This window comes from Antennarius striatus, chromosome 21 (assembly GCF_040054535.1).
Source record: "Antennarius striatus isolate MH-2024 chromosome 21, ASM4005453v1, whole genome shotgun sequence".
Classification (NCBI taxonomy): Eukaryota; Metazoa; Chordata; class Actinopteri; order Lophiiformes; family Antennariidae; genus Antennarius; species Antennarius striatus.
Window position 1 is genome coordinate 6,484,200 of NC_090796.1, and position 19,750 is coordinate 6,503,949.

At 40.3% G+C, this 19,750-nt stretch overlaps 1 protein-coding gene across 10 annotated transcripts in view; it reads left to right on the forward strand.

Moving 5' to 3' along the window:
- Window positions 1–193: 193 nt before the first annotated feature.
- Window positions 194–19,750, forward strand: part of mrtfab (myocardin related transcription factor Ab) — a 36,279-nt gene continuing 16,722 nt past the window's right edge. For 2 of the 10 annotated variants that reach the window (XM_068304725.1, XM_068304726.1), the window contains exon 1: window positions 18,063–18,567. In XM_068304725.1, the coding sequence (XP_068160826.1) occupies window positions 18,432–18,567 (136 nt within the window). In that variant the 5' untranslated portion in view covers window positions 18,063–18,431. Of the gene's footprint in view, window positions 334–898; window positions 961–4,351; window positions 4,538–9,209; window positions 9,452–9,471; window positions 9,634–14,099; window positions 14,181–18,061; window positions 18,568–19,750 lie in introns of those variants that run through there. The other 8 variants (XM_068304727.1, XM_068304736.1, XM_068304732.1 and 5 more) reach the window with 8 other exon arrangements.

Consider the following 19,750-nt stretch of genomic DNA (forward strand, 5'->3'; position numbering starts at 1 on the left):
GACGCCATTAATGCCCTAGTTGGCCTCGAATTGGTTCATTCTGACACCACTTCCGTAATTTTAACCAATAATCAGCCATCATAAGTAATTCTAACCAACCCAACGAACCAAGACAACAACCACTAGCCAATTAAAGGCATATTAGGGTGGGTCATACATTCGCCATAGTAGCAATTAAAATTTGCGTCCGGTCCGAGTGGTGTTGTGAAGGAAGTATGTCCCGCTCGGTGGAGGGTTTTCCGGTTAAAGTTTCCTTTGTGATTCGGAAGTGGTAGTGTGATGCCAAAGCCGTTTACCCTGACTGACACAACACACGAGTGACGACAATGAAAAGTAAGCGCCGTAATAAGTAGTAGAAACTACCTACAGCGTTAGCTAGCTTCATCGTCTGAGAGTGACACAACGTGACAAACAGGAACTACACTGACAAGCTAGCGAATGGTGGAGTTAATGGCTGGCATGGATAGCTTGCTAAGTGTAGCTAGCTAACTTGGGGTGTGCAGCCAGCCGGCGCTTGAAATAAGTGTGTTATAATGCAGTCGGCAACCTGTAACTTTCACCATATCGTTTTTATATCATTTTATAAAGTAGCGTCACTTGAATCCACGTTCAGACTGCTGAGACTAACTCCCACCCAGACAAGCTAACAATAGCATAGCATGTGTGTGTTTTTGACAGTGACAGCTGTGGGCTGCTGTTCGTGGTATCTGAGGAAAGGCCTGTTGCTATGTGATTCGTCCGACCCATATTATTATTTTTTATCCTATTCTACACCCTAATGACTTTCATGCATATGTGCGCGTCGTATTGCATATATAGAAAGAAGGGGGGCTTGGTAGAAGACGTGATAAGATATTAATTTTGTGTTGAAGCAGTGATTCTCTTTTTTCTTCTGCAGAACCATCCAAAGCTCCGTCCTGTTGAAATGGGAAAACGCCCCAGCAAGATTTGACAACACAGGTGAGCAACAGGACAGTTCCCAAGTCTTTTTTTCCCCTGACAGGTGAGGTGAGAACCATATAATATACCTCGTTGATGTTGTTGACTTAATGGGTGTTGTTATACATGTTAGAGGTTTTCATGTGTTCAATGATGAAGCAATCATGATATATATCTGACATACTAGTGTGGGTGTGTCAGGATAAAAGCTGGAGTGTTGAATGTGTCTATAATGCATTGTACCAGAACTACACATTATATGTTGGAACATCAGTATTATTTTGGGAAAGATAGGTTGCAAAATCTATTTTGTGCTGAGCATCTGTAAAGTCATTGATTCAAAATAGTTTGGTTAACTCTTCATTGACTGTTTTTTTATTAGATTTTTTATATGGCATTGAAATTTTTTGAAAAATATGACAGCAGAAATAAAGTTTTGTCACGTCCCCGAATAACACTCTAAGTTTGAATTTTTGAATTTCAAAGTATTTAAATGAGTGCCCTATAAAGGGTTAATTAGCTGTGTAACACTTGATATCCAGGCAACTTTATTAATGAGGCATACTGTATTTATACTTCCTGATGTCTTGCCCTGAGGAGATATGGAATTCAAAGTGATGCATTGCGATTAGACAGAGCTCACATGTTGTTAGAAAGCCACTGTAAACATCACTTCATTTAACACTTTACAATTATATTATTGTGTCATGCTTTGTGATACAATCTATGATACTATAAAGTCTATTCTCAGTTTTGTTATTTCCTTCACCTCCCAAACCAGATCCCTTGTTAAAGGGAAAAGCTTATGAGTCCCTTAGCTGGACTTGTGTTGACTATTAACAGCAGTAACATGTGATAATATGATTGTAATATGTCCAGGCTTGAATGTGCCTGCAAACCTCTTTTCAGGTGAGTTATTAGATTTTCATGGGAACAAGAGTTAAATTTGTTGATCCAGTAGAAAATGTTGTCACTGATGCTGTAATGACAGTATAACAGCCTCATAAAGAGCTTGAATGATATCAGATGGTGTAATAAGTACACAGGGTGGTGAAAGGTTTGTGAGATGTATGAATTGGCATTTATTTTGAAAAAAATTTCGCATTCAGAACTGAGCTATCCATAAAGCATTGTTTTGTATCGTGGTCATATTTCACCAGTATCAACACAGTTTAAGCAGAGCCCTGTCCTACAAACCAGAACTGAGAGAAATCTTGTTTATGCATTCTGTCTTTAAATCCACTTTTAATATTTTGAAAACTAAGCAGGCCAATTCACCTTTATTTTGATAAACCTGTAGATCATCTCTTGCACTTAAATTTAAATAATGCAAACCTTGCAAAAAAAACCCTCTTTAAGTATGAATTTGTTTTAATAAAAAATTCCAGACATCCTGAAACCAGTGCATCAAAGTAGTGTATCATGTGGTTTAGCGTAGCATTACTCAGGCATGTGCGCCCTGGCTTTTGATTGTGAAAGAGAATAGTGACATCTCAGTCAACACTGCCTCATTGTTTTCAGGCCCGGTGTGCAGCAATGACAAAATTCCCCTCAGAACCCCACTAGGAAACAACTATCAGTGATACACATTCCAAGTTATTGGACCCTTTTAAAGCCAGATGAGTGTTTCATGAAGAAAGGTATGCCTAGTTAGCATATTGATTCAATAAAAATAAATTTGTACGGGTCTACAATAGATTCATTTCTTTCCACAGTCTTCTAATCTCATGAAATTTGGCTTCACCTGACTGAACAGTGTTTATTATAGCGGTACCTGCCAGTCTGAACACAATATCTTCTGCACCAATCTCTTTACTGCTGCACTGAGTCATTTTAATATTTAGGGTGGGGTATTAAAGTGTGTCAAGTTTCATGTTATTGTTCCAGTTTCTTGTTTGTGAGAATGCTTCTCATGGAAAATATTTTATCGTGTCGCAGCTGGTAAAATACAGGTATGATTAATAGAATGGATAACTGAATCGCATTTGCTACTGTGGGTCCAGTGGCCTAGAATAGTGCAGCCTGGCTGATCAGAGTCATCTTTATTTCTGTTGGTAACATTTCTGTTCTTAGTGCTATTAGTAAAGGCTTATATTGAGTGAGCTGTTATGTAAAACTAATTAAGTTAGTTATTGTTTCTTAGACATACAGTTCGGAGCTTTGAACAAGTGTTGAATGACACATTTAAACGTTGGATGAAGGCTGTTGTATCACTTGTGGAAACCAAGGTGCCTCAGCCGAGTTAATGCAAAAGCTTTTGTTCCAAACATGAATGAATGGTTGAAGTCATTTTTGTTCTCTTAATGGTGTTTAATCTTTTGGATATTCTTTATGTATCTTCATGTAGGCTAGAGAAGAAAACTCACATGTATCTATTCTTTTTTACTTTGTTAATAGTGTTATCTTAATAAAATGTTATGCTCTGTGACCTTCCATAGCCCAACGTCTTTGTGTCTCTGTGCCTCCAAGGCTTTAGTCAATGTGAATGTCAACCAGTCAGAGCCATTTCTACATACAGCTAAACTTTATACATTAATTGGCCTAAATAGGGTATTTCTGTTTTGTAGCCAGATGCAAAACATTCAAACATTTTCATAGATTCATTTCAGAATTATTTCTAACTCTGAAGGTTAAAAAAGAAAAAAAAATGGAAAAAAATGTTCTTTTTGAAGCTTCAGCCACAGCAACAGTTATAAAAGCTTAAACATGCAAATTCAGTAGCCTACAGCCCTACATTTGTCTTCTTTCCTGTGTGTGCGTGTGCGTGAGTGTGTGTGTTTGCGTTTGCATGACAGAGAAAGGGAGAGAAAACAGATGAAAAAATGTTCGGTGTCCTGGGAGCAGTTTTTTGACTTGTTGTAGCCCATTAAATTGCTCTTGGCACTATTTGTGTTTTCATCCCAGGACTGCATTTAATACTGAGTTCTGATTGGCCAATATGGACAGTCTGACGTTGTAAATCTTTAAATGCATTTTTTCCACTGATAATCGGATAAAACTAACCCCTCATGGGAGAAGATCTATGTCTGAGTTAAATGGAACAAAGGATGGGTTAGGGTTTCAGGGGCGAGAACTGAGGGTATGATTTACTAAACTTGGACACATTTTATGCTGCAAAGTAAAACACAAAACTGCCTCATTGAAGTCTGGTAGTAAAAGCGTCATTAATACAATCTTATATATTCTTGTTAACATGCATATGGTGAGAGAGACGCAGGACTATAAAAATACCAATGAAAATGCCTCACCAATGTTCTAAATATTAAGATAAAGTTAAACCAAGTATTTTCCAGTTTATTTTCTGGAAATAGAAAGTAAAGTATTTACAGTTCATTCTGAGTAGTTGTTGTTCTAAAATCACCTAAACTGGTTGGTTAGTCATCAAACAATTGATATGATATTTTTGCGACAGGTCTCTACATCTCCCTGGCAAAGCTATACCCTCAGAAAGGGGAGGAGCCAAGTCCTGGCAGCATGGAGGTTGCCGAGACGCCAGGTTTGGCCCAGAGCCCTCAGAGTGAGGCGATGACCAGTGAGCTGCAGGAGCTGTCCCTTCAGCCCGGGAGCGACCCAGTGCCTCTGCGGGAGAGAAAAAATGGTAAGACTGTGTTTAATGTGCATTTTTACCTTTTTCAAGTAACAGTTATTCCCACGTTTTGTTATTTATTTGGTGGATTAGTCATCTGGGCAAAATGCAAAGCAATCACTGCATTAAATTTGAAATGTTGCCATTTATCAGAAAAGTGTTGGCTTGGAGGGTGGAGGTTTTGGCGTAGAAAATAACTCCATTACGTTTTTAATGGGGAACTATTTTTGTTTTTAACTTTGTTTTGTGGAAAAATGTGGAAATATTGTGCTGAACTGTATTCATGTTGTTTTTAAGAGGTGTGGATGTCACATTCATCTCCTTCCCTTCATGCATTCAAACAGTACTTTCCTTCCAAGCTATTATTTGTTTGAGTGTAGTGGAAGCACATCAGTCTATACACCTTACAGCCCAGCAGCCACCTGAAGTGAACATTTTGGCAGAACTCTTCTCTTGACTTCACTGAGGTGGCTTATTTCCAGCATTTCTTCCCAGCTAAAAGGTTCATACGGTCACATACACTGAAGTCAAAGCAGAAGTTAAACATCAGACGTCTGTCTGTACGTTTTGTGCATCTGGCAGTAAGGAACTTACACCAACACAGATGGTGAGACATGGAGCTCTAAGTGCTGAGGTGAAACTGTGAGTGTGTGTCTGTGTACAAGGCTGTCTCCAGATAGTCGGGACTGAAGAAGCGGCTGGAGGTAATTGGCTTGCCCCTCTGCGCTGACCTCTGCTATAGTCAATTAGACTGTGCAGAATGTTTGCAGTGTTAGGCTCTGAAGGCCTTTTTGTGTCTGGCGTTAGCATGGAGCTTGGAGTACTTGGCTGTCTGTACGGTGTGACCTATAGCAGCTTCCAGTAGTTTGAATCATGCTTTGAAAACTTGGCTCTGCCGCTGGTCTGTATTGGGTTTGTTTAGGTTCACACAGCCAAATCACAAGCACCGGAGAGCTTATAAAGTAATGTCACAATCAGCCCGGGATATCTTGTTTATTGGACAGAGAATTTGTAACTGGCTAACGTGAGCCTTTGGCAAATAATTTAAATAAATCAGACTCAGTTCTTTGGAAGTAATGTATTAAGTAAACAAGAAGTACAGTGATACCTCTACTTACGAATGTCTCTACTTACGAAATTTTCTACTTACGAAATTTCTGATCAGGTAAATATTACCTCTACTTACGAAAGAAATTTCGACTTAATGTAAAAACACAGTATCGGCTGATACTCGAATCTCCCACAGGTTCCTGAACGCAACATTCTCATAGCTGCTCTGCCATTGGCTATTACCTATTACGTATCTTCCTGGCATCCCATTGGCTAAGAGGGATGCCACTCCACCTCTGTGGAGCCAAATTGGTGCTTATGCAGTGTCTTCAGCCTTCGGCACTGGACCTGTGAGGTGTTTTGATAGTTTTGCGCAAATATAATAACTTTTTGAGTACGTATTCGCTATGGACCCCAAGAAAGTGACGGATAAAAGAGGAAAAGAAAAGATGAAGAAAAGAGTTTTTTTGTCCGTACAAACAAAGCAAGAGATGATAGAAAAGCGTGAAAAAGGGATGCGTTTGGTTGATCTTGCCAAAGAATATGGCCGTAATGAATCTACAATCGCCACGTTATTAAAACAAAAGGAAGTTCAAGGAGTTTAAGATATCGCGTGGGTGGTTGGAGAAGTTCAAAAGGAGGACTGGAATTCACTCTGTTGTCCGGCATGGTGAAATAGGAGCGCATGAACCAAAGAGGGCAAAAAACAATGAGGACAGCAGTTAAAAGGTAAATGACCATCATTTTTGTTCTTTATGCTTTGTTTTTTACGTTATGCACAACTCTCATTTATTGTGCAATAATATAATCGTTACATGTTTTGATGCATTTTTATGCTTTACAAAACATGTCGGAATTTTTGGGGGCTTGGAACGGATTAGGGCATTTGCATGGAAAACGCATCTCTACTTACGTAATTTTCTACTTACATAATTTCTTCCGGAACCAATTAATTTCGTAAGTAGAGGTACCACTGTAATACAAAGTTGCAATGAACTCCATTTCATTCCAGGATCTCAAATGTATGGATTGACTAGTAGGTTTGGTTGGGTAGGTATCCAGCTTTGATGGTCCTGTAAACAATCTAAAACAAGTTTTTCTTCATACAGACTCACTGAACCAGTATGTAGCTGTATGCAGCTAGCATCAACTTGATGGAAACAATTAAGTCACGCTGCAGTCTCGTGCTTCCATGTATCTTTTCATGATGTATTGTAGTGGAAAGTCCTACACAATGCTATTAAGTATGAAGCTTTACTTTGACTGAATCCCATTTGAAGTGTTGAGGTTACTTCATTACTCTTTTATCTGAATACTTTCTGTGTTCATTTCAAACTAAAAGCCCCCTAGTGCTGGACAGGAACTCTTCATCTCTTAACAACACTTTGATAGTAAAACATTTGCATGAGCATATTGCTTATAGGGTCCCATTTCACAATTAGAAATGTAGTTTCTGCCAGTGTTAATGAAGTTGAGTTATTTTATCATTTTGATGTTGTAAACTTGACTTGTGACAGAGAAATGCAAGATGTATCACAGTTCTGTAGAGTTGTGGTTGAGGCACACCTAGTTGTTCAATTTGTTGAATGGCCTGGTTCCACTTTTAAATTTTGCTTCTCTGTACCAGAGGATGTTGAGTGTTGGTTAGATATCTGAAGATGCCACTAGAGCGATGTTAATTATAGTGAACATTTTTTAGTAGGACTGTAGGCAGTCCATGTTTTCCAAATGTAAACATCTTTGTCCTGTTCCGAAACAGCTTCCTGTTGTGTGTTCCAGTGTGCCATTACATCAGAGAAACAAGTCGGGGAAAAGAACGTTAAAGACAATGTTTTTCGGATGACATGATGTAGCTATGCACTTTACATATAATTAAATGCACATAAAAGAAGGTTTATATAAAAATGTGCCACAGAATGTTTTAAATGTTCTGCTACCAAGTCAGACACCATCTTGGATAAGCAGACACATGAGAGCATTGTAAGATGCTGTAAATGAACACATTTATACACCTTTATTTAATCAGAAAAGCCAGCAACATTGGTCATTGATTTTGCAGGGTGTTGGCCCCCCCTGGTGTTGTGGAGAGTGTCATTTGCTTGACCTTTCTTTGATTTGCCAAGAGAGGAAGATTAGGCAAGGTCTGCTCAGTCAATGATTATACAGTCTTTAGCAGGGTCCAGCAATTGCAGAGAAAAAGGCACAACAAGTGGCACTAGCAATACAATTTAACAGTAGAATAAGAAGCTGAGGATCATTATAGTAAACTTTAACTATATGCTGCAAGTGTTTGTAACTTAATTAACTTTATTCCTGAGGAATGGGGCAAATCATATTGACATAATTAAAAAAATGTTTTACAATGGTAATGAGAAACAGTAGACACAGGGCAATGTTTACCTTCCAGAAACTCTTCAAGGTGCACTCAGACAGCTTTGGGACACCACTCCCAAATTTAAACAAGCCGTGCACGTGTTGGCCTGTTCCTCACACACTGGGTTCTGCTAGCCAGAAGACATGTTGCTGCAGGCACTCCGGGAACTCATCTTGAATGTGAAGATGCTTTGTTGGGAGAGATGAACCGTATACAACTGTATACGTTTTTTCTAGTGAGATAGAATGGAATGTTCTTAAAGTAAAGCTTATCAAAGATCTGTGTTTGACAACAGGTTATGTAATGTTTGGGGTTTTTTTTTTGCACAAGGTTCCTTCCTCATTAAGAGTTGGGGAAAACTTTGCCAGTACAAGTGTGCCTGGCGCACCATATAAGCAGGGTGGGTTGACATCAGCCAACCCCTCATGAATGCCTTCTCTTCTGGAAGAAGATTCATCTCACATCTCTGCAGGGGACCAGATGTTTTCTTCAATGCTAATGGAACTTTTAAAGTATAAGACAATTAGAGGTTGTAATTACATATGATTTTTAGGAAATTAGTGTGTGTAACCTTAAGTTAGTAGAGCTTTTTTAGCAGCTGTTGTTCAGTACTGCAATGAGGAAGAGTAAGAGCATAATCATACTCGATCAGATAAACATTTTTGTAATACTGTCAAAAGTAAAGGGAGAGTTGTCTTACAGCCACTTTGACGACTAGTTACAGCTTTAATCATCGCACTGCCTTTAAAGATTATCAACTGAAGGCAAGATCATCTCCACTTAATGACACACCTTCAAGCTATCAGCCTTGCTGCAGTGGCAATACAAATACCTGCCACTGCTGGGATAACATGTTGAGTCAAACCAAGTCAAACCATGTCAGTACATGTGTGTGGAAAAAACCCATGAAATTTCAGTCAGTCATAAAAGCTGGCATAACGAAGAGAGAGAAAAAATATTTCCCATCTTCCTATTCACGAATGTGAAGAAAGTAGCTCAGCTTGATAAAGTGACGTAGAAGATTCAAAGCTGTGAGGTGGATAAGCTAGTTTGACTGTGTTTGTGCGGACTACGACAGCAGTAGGAGGAAAAGGAAGAGGAGAGGAGGGGGAGGTCATGTCTGAAATGGCAGTATTGCATAACTTCTCAGAGAGGGAGGAAAGTGAGGGAAAATGGAAAGCAAGAAATGTGGGGGCGTGTAACTTGGCACCAGTTTGTTTTTCTTTTTCTTTTTTCTTTTGTACTTTCAAAGTGCCTTGCGAAGTGCAGCAGACTAACCCAAAGTTTTTATAGAATCACATCGGAGCAGGAATGAATTGGAGGTGTAGCCACAGACAGATTGGAAACTTTGGGTGGACCTTGTTGTGATCCCAGGAGCAATAAGGGACAGACAGAGAGACGGATCTGCACACGCCCTCCGTGCCGGGGCGTGCACACACTTGCAGACAGTCAAGAGAATGAGAATGTGAGGTGCACTGCTACCTGTGGAGTACCAGCTGCTGGTGAGAGGAAAACGTGTTTAACGTGGCTTTACCTGTTGTCAGGCTTCTCTTCAACCTTCTACTGCTGTTACCCCCTCCCCAACTGCTCGTATTGCTTGTGTCGGGGGTATGAATCGGTAATCTTGCCGGGAGGGTGAAGCTTCCCTTCAGCATGGTGCAAAGAGATATGACAATTCAGTCAGGTAAAGTTCACTTGAGTCTGCTGTCTTCTGCTTCCATGTCTTTGTCTGCTTTATAAAAAATGATGGCAATGATTGGTCGTTGCCTGTAAGTAAGGTGGGGTGTGAGCTGTTGCATGTATCAGTAACTGCTAGGTGAACTGACACTTCACTTTGTGTGAAAACAGCTGCTTTGCAATAACTGTAACTAAAATGAATCAAAACCAGTAGAATTTGGAGCTGGTGTTTAGCTTACAGGAAACTTACATAATGCGGTAGATTCTAAGTACAACCAGAAAGGAAATAATCTATTACACGTAGGAAGTAGACGTAAACTCCAGACTGCAAGATGTTATCACAACACTTGATTCATTGCCTGCATTTTGCAAAAACTGTTTTTTCATGAGACTCACTTTGTGAAAAATTGACAGTAGTTTATTTTTCAGGAGTTTATCAGAGGGTCCATACACCATGAGGGGTCAGGCAGGGCAGTCAGGCCAGGTTTGCAGGCTCCCTCTCGGGCAGGATGGGGCATATGAGGATGGAAGGTGTGGTTGTGTGAACTGGGCTCCGCTCAAAAAGCTCCTCTCAATTGATGCAGTGATCAGCTGCCGGGCCAAGGCCACCTCTGCTCCCCGAGGAGCGATTCCAGGCCGGCATCCAGACGGGGCGGGAGATTTCTAGGTTAGCTGAGGGAGGAGATCAGAGAACACAGCCGAACTCTCTGACGGAGACCCGAGCTGGAGGGGGAAAGAGATTAGAGGCATCACTCTTCTGCTCCGGATTTAAGTGGAACTGACCTAGTCGGAACAGATTGTTCCAGATCATAACATGGACCACAGACGCTTGATTGTTACTGATATATGTAGGAATACATATGTCTATATGTGTAAGACATATACTGTACATGTATGCGCTGCCGCTGTCCTCATGATGCAAGAACTACGGCTTGATTTGTACCACTACGGCTTGAGAGTGTGCAGGTTTTTCATTCCTTCCAAACACTTAGTCATCTACCAGTGACAGTAGTGTGTAACTCTTGTCTTGTAAAAGCAGACAACATGCAGGTTAAGATCAACTGGTCAAGAATACTAATACCAAATAATTCTGGGGGTAAATACTGTCTGATTTCATTCTTGCTAAAATGAATACACAGTCTTAAACAGTTAGTAATAACAGCTAGGTTTGAATATCAACAGGATTGGCTTAAGACAAATATGACTAGTTACCTAACTAGAGTAGAGTAGAGTTGAGTAGAGTAGGACTTTATTCTTTATAACTAGTGAGCAATTACTAATTATCACATCGATGTGGTTACATGTTGGGTGAGTAGCTGTAAATTTTGGTTTTAAATACTGTAAGTGAGGTTTGGGTTTTGGCTGATTTCACCATTCAGATTTCCAAACATAACCAGATAAAGATCACATCCCTGTTCATCCCCACCCATGGACAACAATAAGAGATGGGTTGAAGCTTGAGCAATGTCAGTTATAGGGCTCTGCTCAACAAGGACCAGAGAGATTATTTACTGAAATGAATTATGCTAATGCTCTATGAACCCACACAGACAGACGCTTTGCCTCCAAGTGATATTTAAGAAAACAATATATGTAGCTTTGCTACGGCTAGCTTAGAACGGCAGGGATTCAGGGAGCCTGATGGTGCTGTTATGTAACAGGCTGGGAAGCAGCCATGTACAGAGGCCCCACAGCACTCTGTCAGGCTGAGAGTGGGAGGGGAGGCCATGGACTCTGATGGATGGCAATACAGGGGAAGAAAAAGAATGGAGAGAAGTCAGTATAGAATAGACACATAGACAAGAGGGCACTGAAGAAATGAAGAATAATTAAAGTAAGAACTAAGAAAGTTCTATAAAATTGGACCTGACGGAGGAGGGATTATGTTACAAACTGATCCAAACACACAGCTGCAACAAGCATGGTCCAGCTGTGTGTCTGCTGTCTCACTGCCAGTAAGATGGTATTAGATAATTAGAAATTCCCAAAACAAAAATTTCCAAAAAAAGTAAATTGATTCCAGGATCTGAATTGACAGCAGCACCTAAAATAAAACGGAGAGCAGACAACAAATTATGACACACTGTTAACTGCATTCTCAACTTTTTTGAAACATTTATGCTAAAGCAAGATAGTCATACACACACACACACACACACACACACACACACACACACACACACACACACACACACACACACACACACACACAGAGTTCACAGCTCATGTCAGTGTAGGGACATGGACAAACATGGTTTTTGGTAGCATGCCATTTTTACATTGTGTCCTGACAGCATGGTATTTCAACAAGCACTAACAGACTCTCATCTTTGATTTGTGATCCAGTGAATTCCTGTTGGATAATGAGAAGTGAGAGAACCTCCCTCAAATCTGTAGCCTAAAGCTAAAGAAAAGCACTTTGTCAGTGAACTCCCAGCAGCCAGAGTGTGGTGCTTGCACACCCACAGGTACAAGCCCACTCTTGTATGGAGCTCAGAGATTTTTTTTCTAAGCCGCACACAGATGCAAAAAGTACCACTTCAAGACACATTAAGTTCACAACACGCTAAAACCGGCACTAGCTGTGAATGAAATCACACATTTTCCTGCGTTTGTATTAAAATGACTTTTAACACATGAGTTGTTTTTAGAAATCCACCTATTTCGTGGTGTGGCCACAGCTGCAGCTAGTTTGTGAAGGGTTGATGAAACAGTATATGGTTACATATAAATACTCTATTATAATATATAATCTACTTTTAATAGCAACTGAAAACAATATAAACTGAAACCAACCCACTTCCTTTACAACATGCAGATAAGAATTCAGACAAGCACACACATAGTTGTACAGTAGGTGAACAAAGAGAAGACAGCTGTTTAGGTTGGCCTTGTCTCCAGCTCCGGTGTGTCTGAATAATAGAACAGTCATTAGTGTGTGACTCACCTGTCACAGGCTAACACACTTTATTTAGGACATGCAAGAAACAGTTCAGGAGCCATCTAACGTGTCCACTATTTACACAGCATGTTAAATTAGGTGCTGGTGCACTTTTATTTCCTGGTCAGTGTGGCAGTGAAGGGGTCAATAACGGGGTCTCTGTTCGGCCTCTGAGTCAGCAGCTATGGTAGTGATTGCTAATCAGATGTCCATATGAACGTGAAGCAGAAAGGAAAGACAGAGGTGTGACATTTGGACAGGATGTGTCTGACCTACTAGCAGCCTTAGTAAGCCATTGGTATTAGTCAGTAGCTAAATCAATAAGAACAAAACCAAAGGAAAATGTCATCAAATTTAGGATCAAGAGCAAAGTTCCATATAGTTCTCCATTGTGTTTTGAATGGGTTTCGTTTTGCCTTTCTTTAAAGTGGGACTTATTACTGGGAGAAAACCAGCCAGCTATTGAGTATTATATTGTTACTACAGTTATGGTAAAGGCATTATATCACTAATATAAGATGATTTTCAGTCAGGTGTACCAGAAAGTGAAAGACAGATGTTAACCACAGCAGCTGTAATCCACATTATGCAGATTTGTGGAGACTTGTGCAGGGATATGAGACAACAGTGTGTAGAGTACGTCAAAATGTTTAAATGACCAAATAGAAGAATATGTTTGAGAGCATTTCAGTTTAAAATGATAATTACAGATAGAACCAGTATCCCCTGTAAAGGTCTGTATCTAATAAAAACCCCCACTTCAGTTGCTGTAGCGAATTAAGAGCCAGGCTTTTATTAGATGTTGTATACAGTTAAAGAAAGTGCAGAGGAAGACAAGGCCTATAAAACCTGCAGAAAAGCACTAGTAAGAGAACACACATACAGTGTCGGAGAGAATGTCTCATATCCAGGCCAATAACCCTTTTCTGTCTTACCAGTCAAACCTAATACAGTCACGCTCACTTCAAAATGTAGCTCTTGTCTTTATTTTCTTTATTTCTAGGACTGAATAGAATCCATTAAAGCAGAAACAAAAGCAGTGTTTTTCCTGTAAGTAGGGCAGGAGGTTAAAGAGTTCTTTACATTAAAAGTATTTTCAGGTGTTGGAGTTATGTAATTGTCAAACCCGTCATCAGTGGACAGGGAACACCCCTTGCCGGCTCTGGTACTCTGTTTTTCCGCACGTCTCAGCTTCTATGGCTTTCTGAAAATCTCATTTACCAAGCATGACTCTGTTCTTCCAGCTTTACAGCAAAAGTTCATGTTACCAGATGCTAACAGCTGCCAGGTGACCCGAGCCTCTATTTCTCTCATAGAAACTCTCATAGAAAGTTTCTATGAGAGTTTCTATGGTGCTCTCATAGAAAATTGGCCATCTTTCAGCAGTTTATTATCTAACCATAGCTGGACCGCTTTTAATTGACAAGGTTAGGTAGTACTGCAGACAGCTCAATGGCCACTGGAAAACACTTTTTACCAAAGAGAGGGCTTTTACCTTACTCTGAATACCCTTTTCCTTACCCATAACACAGTGTACAAGTGTTCATATGGTTTTCATTTCCTGTGGTGTTCTGGATCTGGATGACCACATGTGCTGAGGACTCAACGTGTTGGTATGCATTTTGAAACCTTATTTTTTTTATTTTTCATTAACTTGAAAGTTAAAGAAATGCAACATATAAAAAACCAATCAACATTATTAAAATTAGGTGATACATAAAATTGGTAAGGCCTTTAAAACAAAAACAATGCAGTATAGTACAACACGACATGGGGAAAAAGGAAACTATCTTGCACATTTGTAAAAGCAGATGCTTCCAGGATCAGAGATGTATTGATGAACAGGATGAACTATCACTTTTGTTTATTTGCATGATGGCAGAGGTACTAAAAATAGTCCACAGGGTTGCTGGTATGAGTCCCAGGCAATCAAATTGGAGAGCCCATTTGAAACTTTAAGATTGTTATTATTTCATCTCAGTAATTTCTTTAGTATTGTGTTTTGGTAGCTATAAAGCTATAATATTAGCACCCAAACATCTTTGCATTGCATTACTGAACCATCCTTTAAATGAATAAATAGTTAGGTAGCAGGCCAATTACTGAGTCTGCGTCCAAACTCCTGACCGTGAGTTTACCTCTAGCACAAACAGAGATTGTATAGTACAGTCAGGGATTACGTGAAGGCTTTCAATAGCAGTGTTTACTTTTGGGTTCTGTGTCACATTCTACATGGTTGTTTTTTGGTGGCATACTCTACATGACTGCCATGCAGCTACCAGTCTCCTTGGTGTGAGTGCCTTGTTTGAGATATCAGTGGACTAGATTTCAGTCGATGTATTTTTAAATTTCAGAAATGTCAGTGTTTCAAAGCTAAGAGGTCCCGGGCCTGATGTCACTGTTGAGTTACAGCCAAATGCAAACAGTGCTGGTGAATTCCACTGTAGAACATATTGGGAAACAAGGAAAGGAAAATACGCTTTATATTTCTCAGCAGGCTGTTCAGTTTTGGGGGTTTTTTGCTGAACTTGATCAGGACTAAGATGTGTCAAATTCAAAACCTTGGGAAAACACCAAAAAAAAAAATTGTATTATTATTCAACCCAGTTAGCTTCCATGCAGATAATAAAACTATACATTTTTCATTTAGTGAATTAAACCAAACCATTCCATTTATTAGGGGGAAGCAGTAACTTAAATACAATCAAACATTAGACGTTTCCTCATTGAGATAAAGAAGTAACTAGTCAAACAAGTGCGCAGGATTCCAAGCAAACATTTGATTCCAGTCTTATATGGTTGACATTTGTTTCTTTCACCTACATTCAAAGATAATAATCAGTAAAGAAGTACTGGGAAGTTTTGCCAGTGAAAGTTCAAAATTCATCAAACACATTGTGGAAACATTGTCTTTCCTGACTACATGTCAATTTTTGGTCAAATACTTCAAATAATTCTATGTCTTTGACCTGAATCAGGCCTGCCTGCAGTCTTTTGTGTAAGCTGTGATTAGCGGGGAGGTTTGCTGGAGCTACTAATTGTTATGAGGAAGCTAATGGAATGTGGTAGGGTGGTTGTTTTGGGCTGGGCTGTTGAAGGACACAAAATCTTAGCCAAGGGGGTCATGATGTTCTTCTACCAGGCTAGGAAAATAAAAATGTTTGGGCTATAGTCGCTTAACTGCCTTGACTTTGCCAAATTTGATGATTAAAAAGAGACTGTTGACTCTTTGAATGTGGGTTTGATGTTTGAGATACCACAACAAGTAGTGGAAAAAATGGCAGTTTTATTAACAACCAAGAATACTAATGTTTTTGCCATTTATGGCCTCAGTGGTTAAAGTTATATTACTCGGAAGCTGTTTATTTCCAATAACTGACACATTCACAGGAAGCCTTGCAATTATAATTTCAGCAAAACCTTCATACAGTAATTACATCCTGGATGGTTGCACCGATTATTTGTTTTTATTTAAATTCCAAGAATTGTTTTCCAGTGACAAATATTGGATAATGATGTCCAAGGCTAAATAGTTTGGCTGTAATTTTCCCAAAGGCAGAACTGTGACAGCTAATTTATCTAAGCAAAGTTAACATCATCAACATAATGACTGCGGTACATAAACAGTATGCAAAAGCATCATATATTAGCTCTGGTATGCATCTTAAGAATTGGCAGCCATCCTGGGAATTTTCATAGTGATAGTTAATAGTCATGCAATATTTTAGCTGTGGCTTCGCATTAAGGTTGGTGATTAATTGTTTCTATTTAGATGTCTTTGGCACCGTCATGAGGTTCACACGTGTGTTGATTAGCATACTGTATATACTATATTATAATTCCATTCATACATCAGCTTCAGGTGCTTTTTTTGTTTGGCTATTTAGTTCAATAACATTCTGTTTTAGGATGGCAAATAGATGTTAAACCTTCTAAAATCCAGCATGGTATTTTAATCATTTTGAGTGTGTTGACATGCTCGCATTAGTATGTAGGAGGTGTTCCCACTCACAATGGCCAATAAGACCAAAACCCTTATACGTACAGTCTCAGTTAAAACTTACCCTATGGGTCAAAGTAACAGTTAATGAATCCATCCCTGTTGAACGCTATCTTAACACCCGTTCATGGCGTTTGTGTTGCCATGTGGGTCCCACATGTTTTGTTCTGAAGAAAACAGATCAGAAAAATCAGTGAAAAATGAAGAAGGGCTCAGAATTTTGAACCATGAATACAAGAATAAACATTACATGTTTGTCATGCTGTATGCCAGTTCATGTGTGTGTGAGTGTGTGTGTTGCCAATAGATAGGCTCAACCCACACAGCAGTGTCCTAATCCGAGTGTGTTTTGTCATCTCTGTGTTTCCTGCCCAGACTGTGAATCATGACAGCAGGTGGACTCTAATCACAGGCTCAGAACAGACAGTTATCAGATATCTCAGCCACCGTTTGTTCAAGGTGTTGCTGGTGTTTTTTGGTTCACAGCGGTGATGTGTGTCACCTGTGTGACACAAGTACACTACTGTTTGGTGATGTTGGCACACTTTGCACTTTGAGGTTTGATTCTCTGTATTTCCAGGCCATGATGTGCGTGCCTCACAGTAACCTTACCCTGTGAGCGCACAGGTGATACCAAGCTGAATATAGCCCCCTTATGGCCAGCTGGCCTTTCTATTTAAAACAGGGTGGAGGGGTGGTGATACAGGGAGGGGGTTCGACATCAGCATTCTACTAGACCCAGAAGTTTGGGGGAGTTTTCTGATAGGATTTAGATGAATCAGTTACGATTCTCCAGCTATAACTCTCATACCATCTTAGAGTGTTCATTATTGAGTCTAAATGAGATGCCTTTCATCAAGGGCGGACCGATCGACATGTCAGAGCTGTGTTGGTGATTGGATATCAATCAATCGGTCTGTGATTCATCTCAGTATCAGATTCACTCGGATGTCTTTGACAAGGTTGGTTTTGGATGAGGTCATCCACATGTGCAGTAAAAGCGTAAAGCATCTCCTAGATGGACTGATTCACCATTTGTGTTACAACATGTTCAAGAACATATTGTCTCATTCACAGGGTTGTGATTTAGTCCTGTGTTCACAGCATGTGTTTAATAGAGAGGAGGCTTTGTATGTAGCAACCCCCCCCCCCAAGAGTGAATGAATGGCAACAGCTGAGCAGGAGAACTTTATAGGCAACAGTCTTGTATGTGTGAGTGTGTTCATGTGTGTGTGTGAGTGAGGGAGAGAGACAGAGAGAGAGATTCAGCAGGAACTGAACCAGAGCAGTCTCTCTCACATGCTCGCTGCTGTCCTCTCTACCTGCACCACTGGCGCCTCTTTTCAGTTTCTTGTCTACGAGTCGCCTTGTGGACCCCCCCCGACACGCACACACACACACTCACACGCACACGCGCACACACACACACACACACACACACACACACACACACATCATCATCTATCTTAGAAACCTTTGCAGAGTGGGGCTGTCGTGACTCACCGGCTGCCACTGCAAGGGAAAGAGAGAACAGAAGGAAGGAAACAACAGGGAAGAAGAGAAAGAAGGAGAAGCTGAGAGAGCGATCGATTAAAGAGAGGCACTGGGAGAGGAGAGCTAACTCCTATTTTTCCAACGGTTCGGCTGAAGGAGATTCTCTGACTTGTATGCGAGCCGTCAGGAGCATTTGATCCACGTTTTCCCCGTCTAAAAGACGACTAATCGAAGGGACAGCTGGTGCAGTTTGACACATCAAGGACTTGTTTTTCTTCTGAGCCGACATTTGGGACTTGTGTGGACGACGAGTTTTGAATTTAGAATTCCAATGTTTACCAGATAGTTTATCACCAGTCTGACGTTCTAAATGATAATGCTGGACAACAACCAGTGCCTGTCCATTGAACCCTCCCCCCCGGGCTCTCCTCCAATGGGAGAAGACATGGAAAAGGCAGGATTAATGATGGATCATGACAGACACATCTATCACAGCCTGAAAGAAGGTGGGCAGCCTGGAGGCATGATATATATGACTTATTCTAAAAGTTTGTATCAGTATTTTACATGGTTGTGTAAACAGCATGGTTTCTCTTAGCGTTAGCATTTTGGTTCACTGAGCTGCATAGGAAGGTGGTGTAAGTAGTTTCTTCATTATCAAATTAGATGAAAAGATTCAAGTTATAGAAGAAAGATAAACATGTGGCCTACCGTAGATGTGAGCTGCTGTGATGTCACATGACACATCAGGTTAGCAGCATTAAAAATTGCTGATTGTTTCTATGCATCCCTGGTAGAAGTGGTAAATGTAGAATCTGGTGCCTACAGGGTTCAGCTTTCAATGATTTTCCATCAAAGATTACAGTCATGAATGACGACCCATCTAGACAACATAACATCTCTCTGTCATTAATATTCATACAGCTACAGCTACAGCTGTCACTTATAAAATCATTCAAGGTCCATTTTTCTGCTGACTGCATGTCCACAGGAAGTGGGAGTGACAGGAACTGCTTAAAGTTGTGAAAGCTGTGGGAATTTGACTCGTCATCCTTGAACTTTCGGATAGTTGTTATTCACAGCCACACTCTGGTTGTTGTCTGGATTCCCATTGCAGTACAGCGTCGCAGTAGAAGTGGTGGTAGCACCTGGATGTGAATGGTCTTAACCTTGTTTTGTTACTGCCCTGTAACCTCAACCATTTTCACTGGTGTGTGAGACGTTTCAGTCAAACTGTGCTGCTAAGTAAAGCATGAGCATATGCCGGAGAACATTTCCACTGCCGATGCCAGGCCGAATGTCTGTGCAGAGATATTTGTGGTGATCATGTGCGTTTTTTTTGTCTTTATGTGCCCACTTCCTCCACCAGCGTGACCTGTTCTGCCTTCATGTGTGTTGCTATGGTCAGTATGTCTAGGCCTTGATGTGCCAAGCCTGGGGGGTCTTTGGGGACAGCGGCACACACAGACAGGTTTAATCAGATCTAATGACACGCGAGCAGTGGAGGATTAGCCCAGTTGGCTACCAAGAACTTTTCTCTACCTCACTGACCTCTTCCTTCTGCCTCTCTAATCTTAACCTCTGGATTCCTCTCATCACTAATTTTACATGGCTGAGGATTTTTTTTTATCGTTTATACTTCCAAATCTTTTAAAAGCTGTGCTTCAATACTGATCTGGGATAATTACA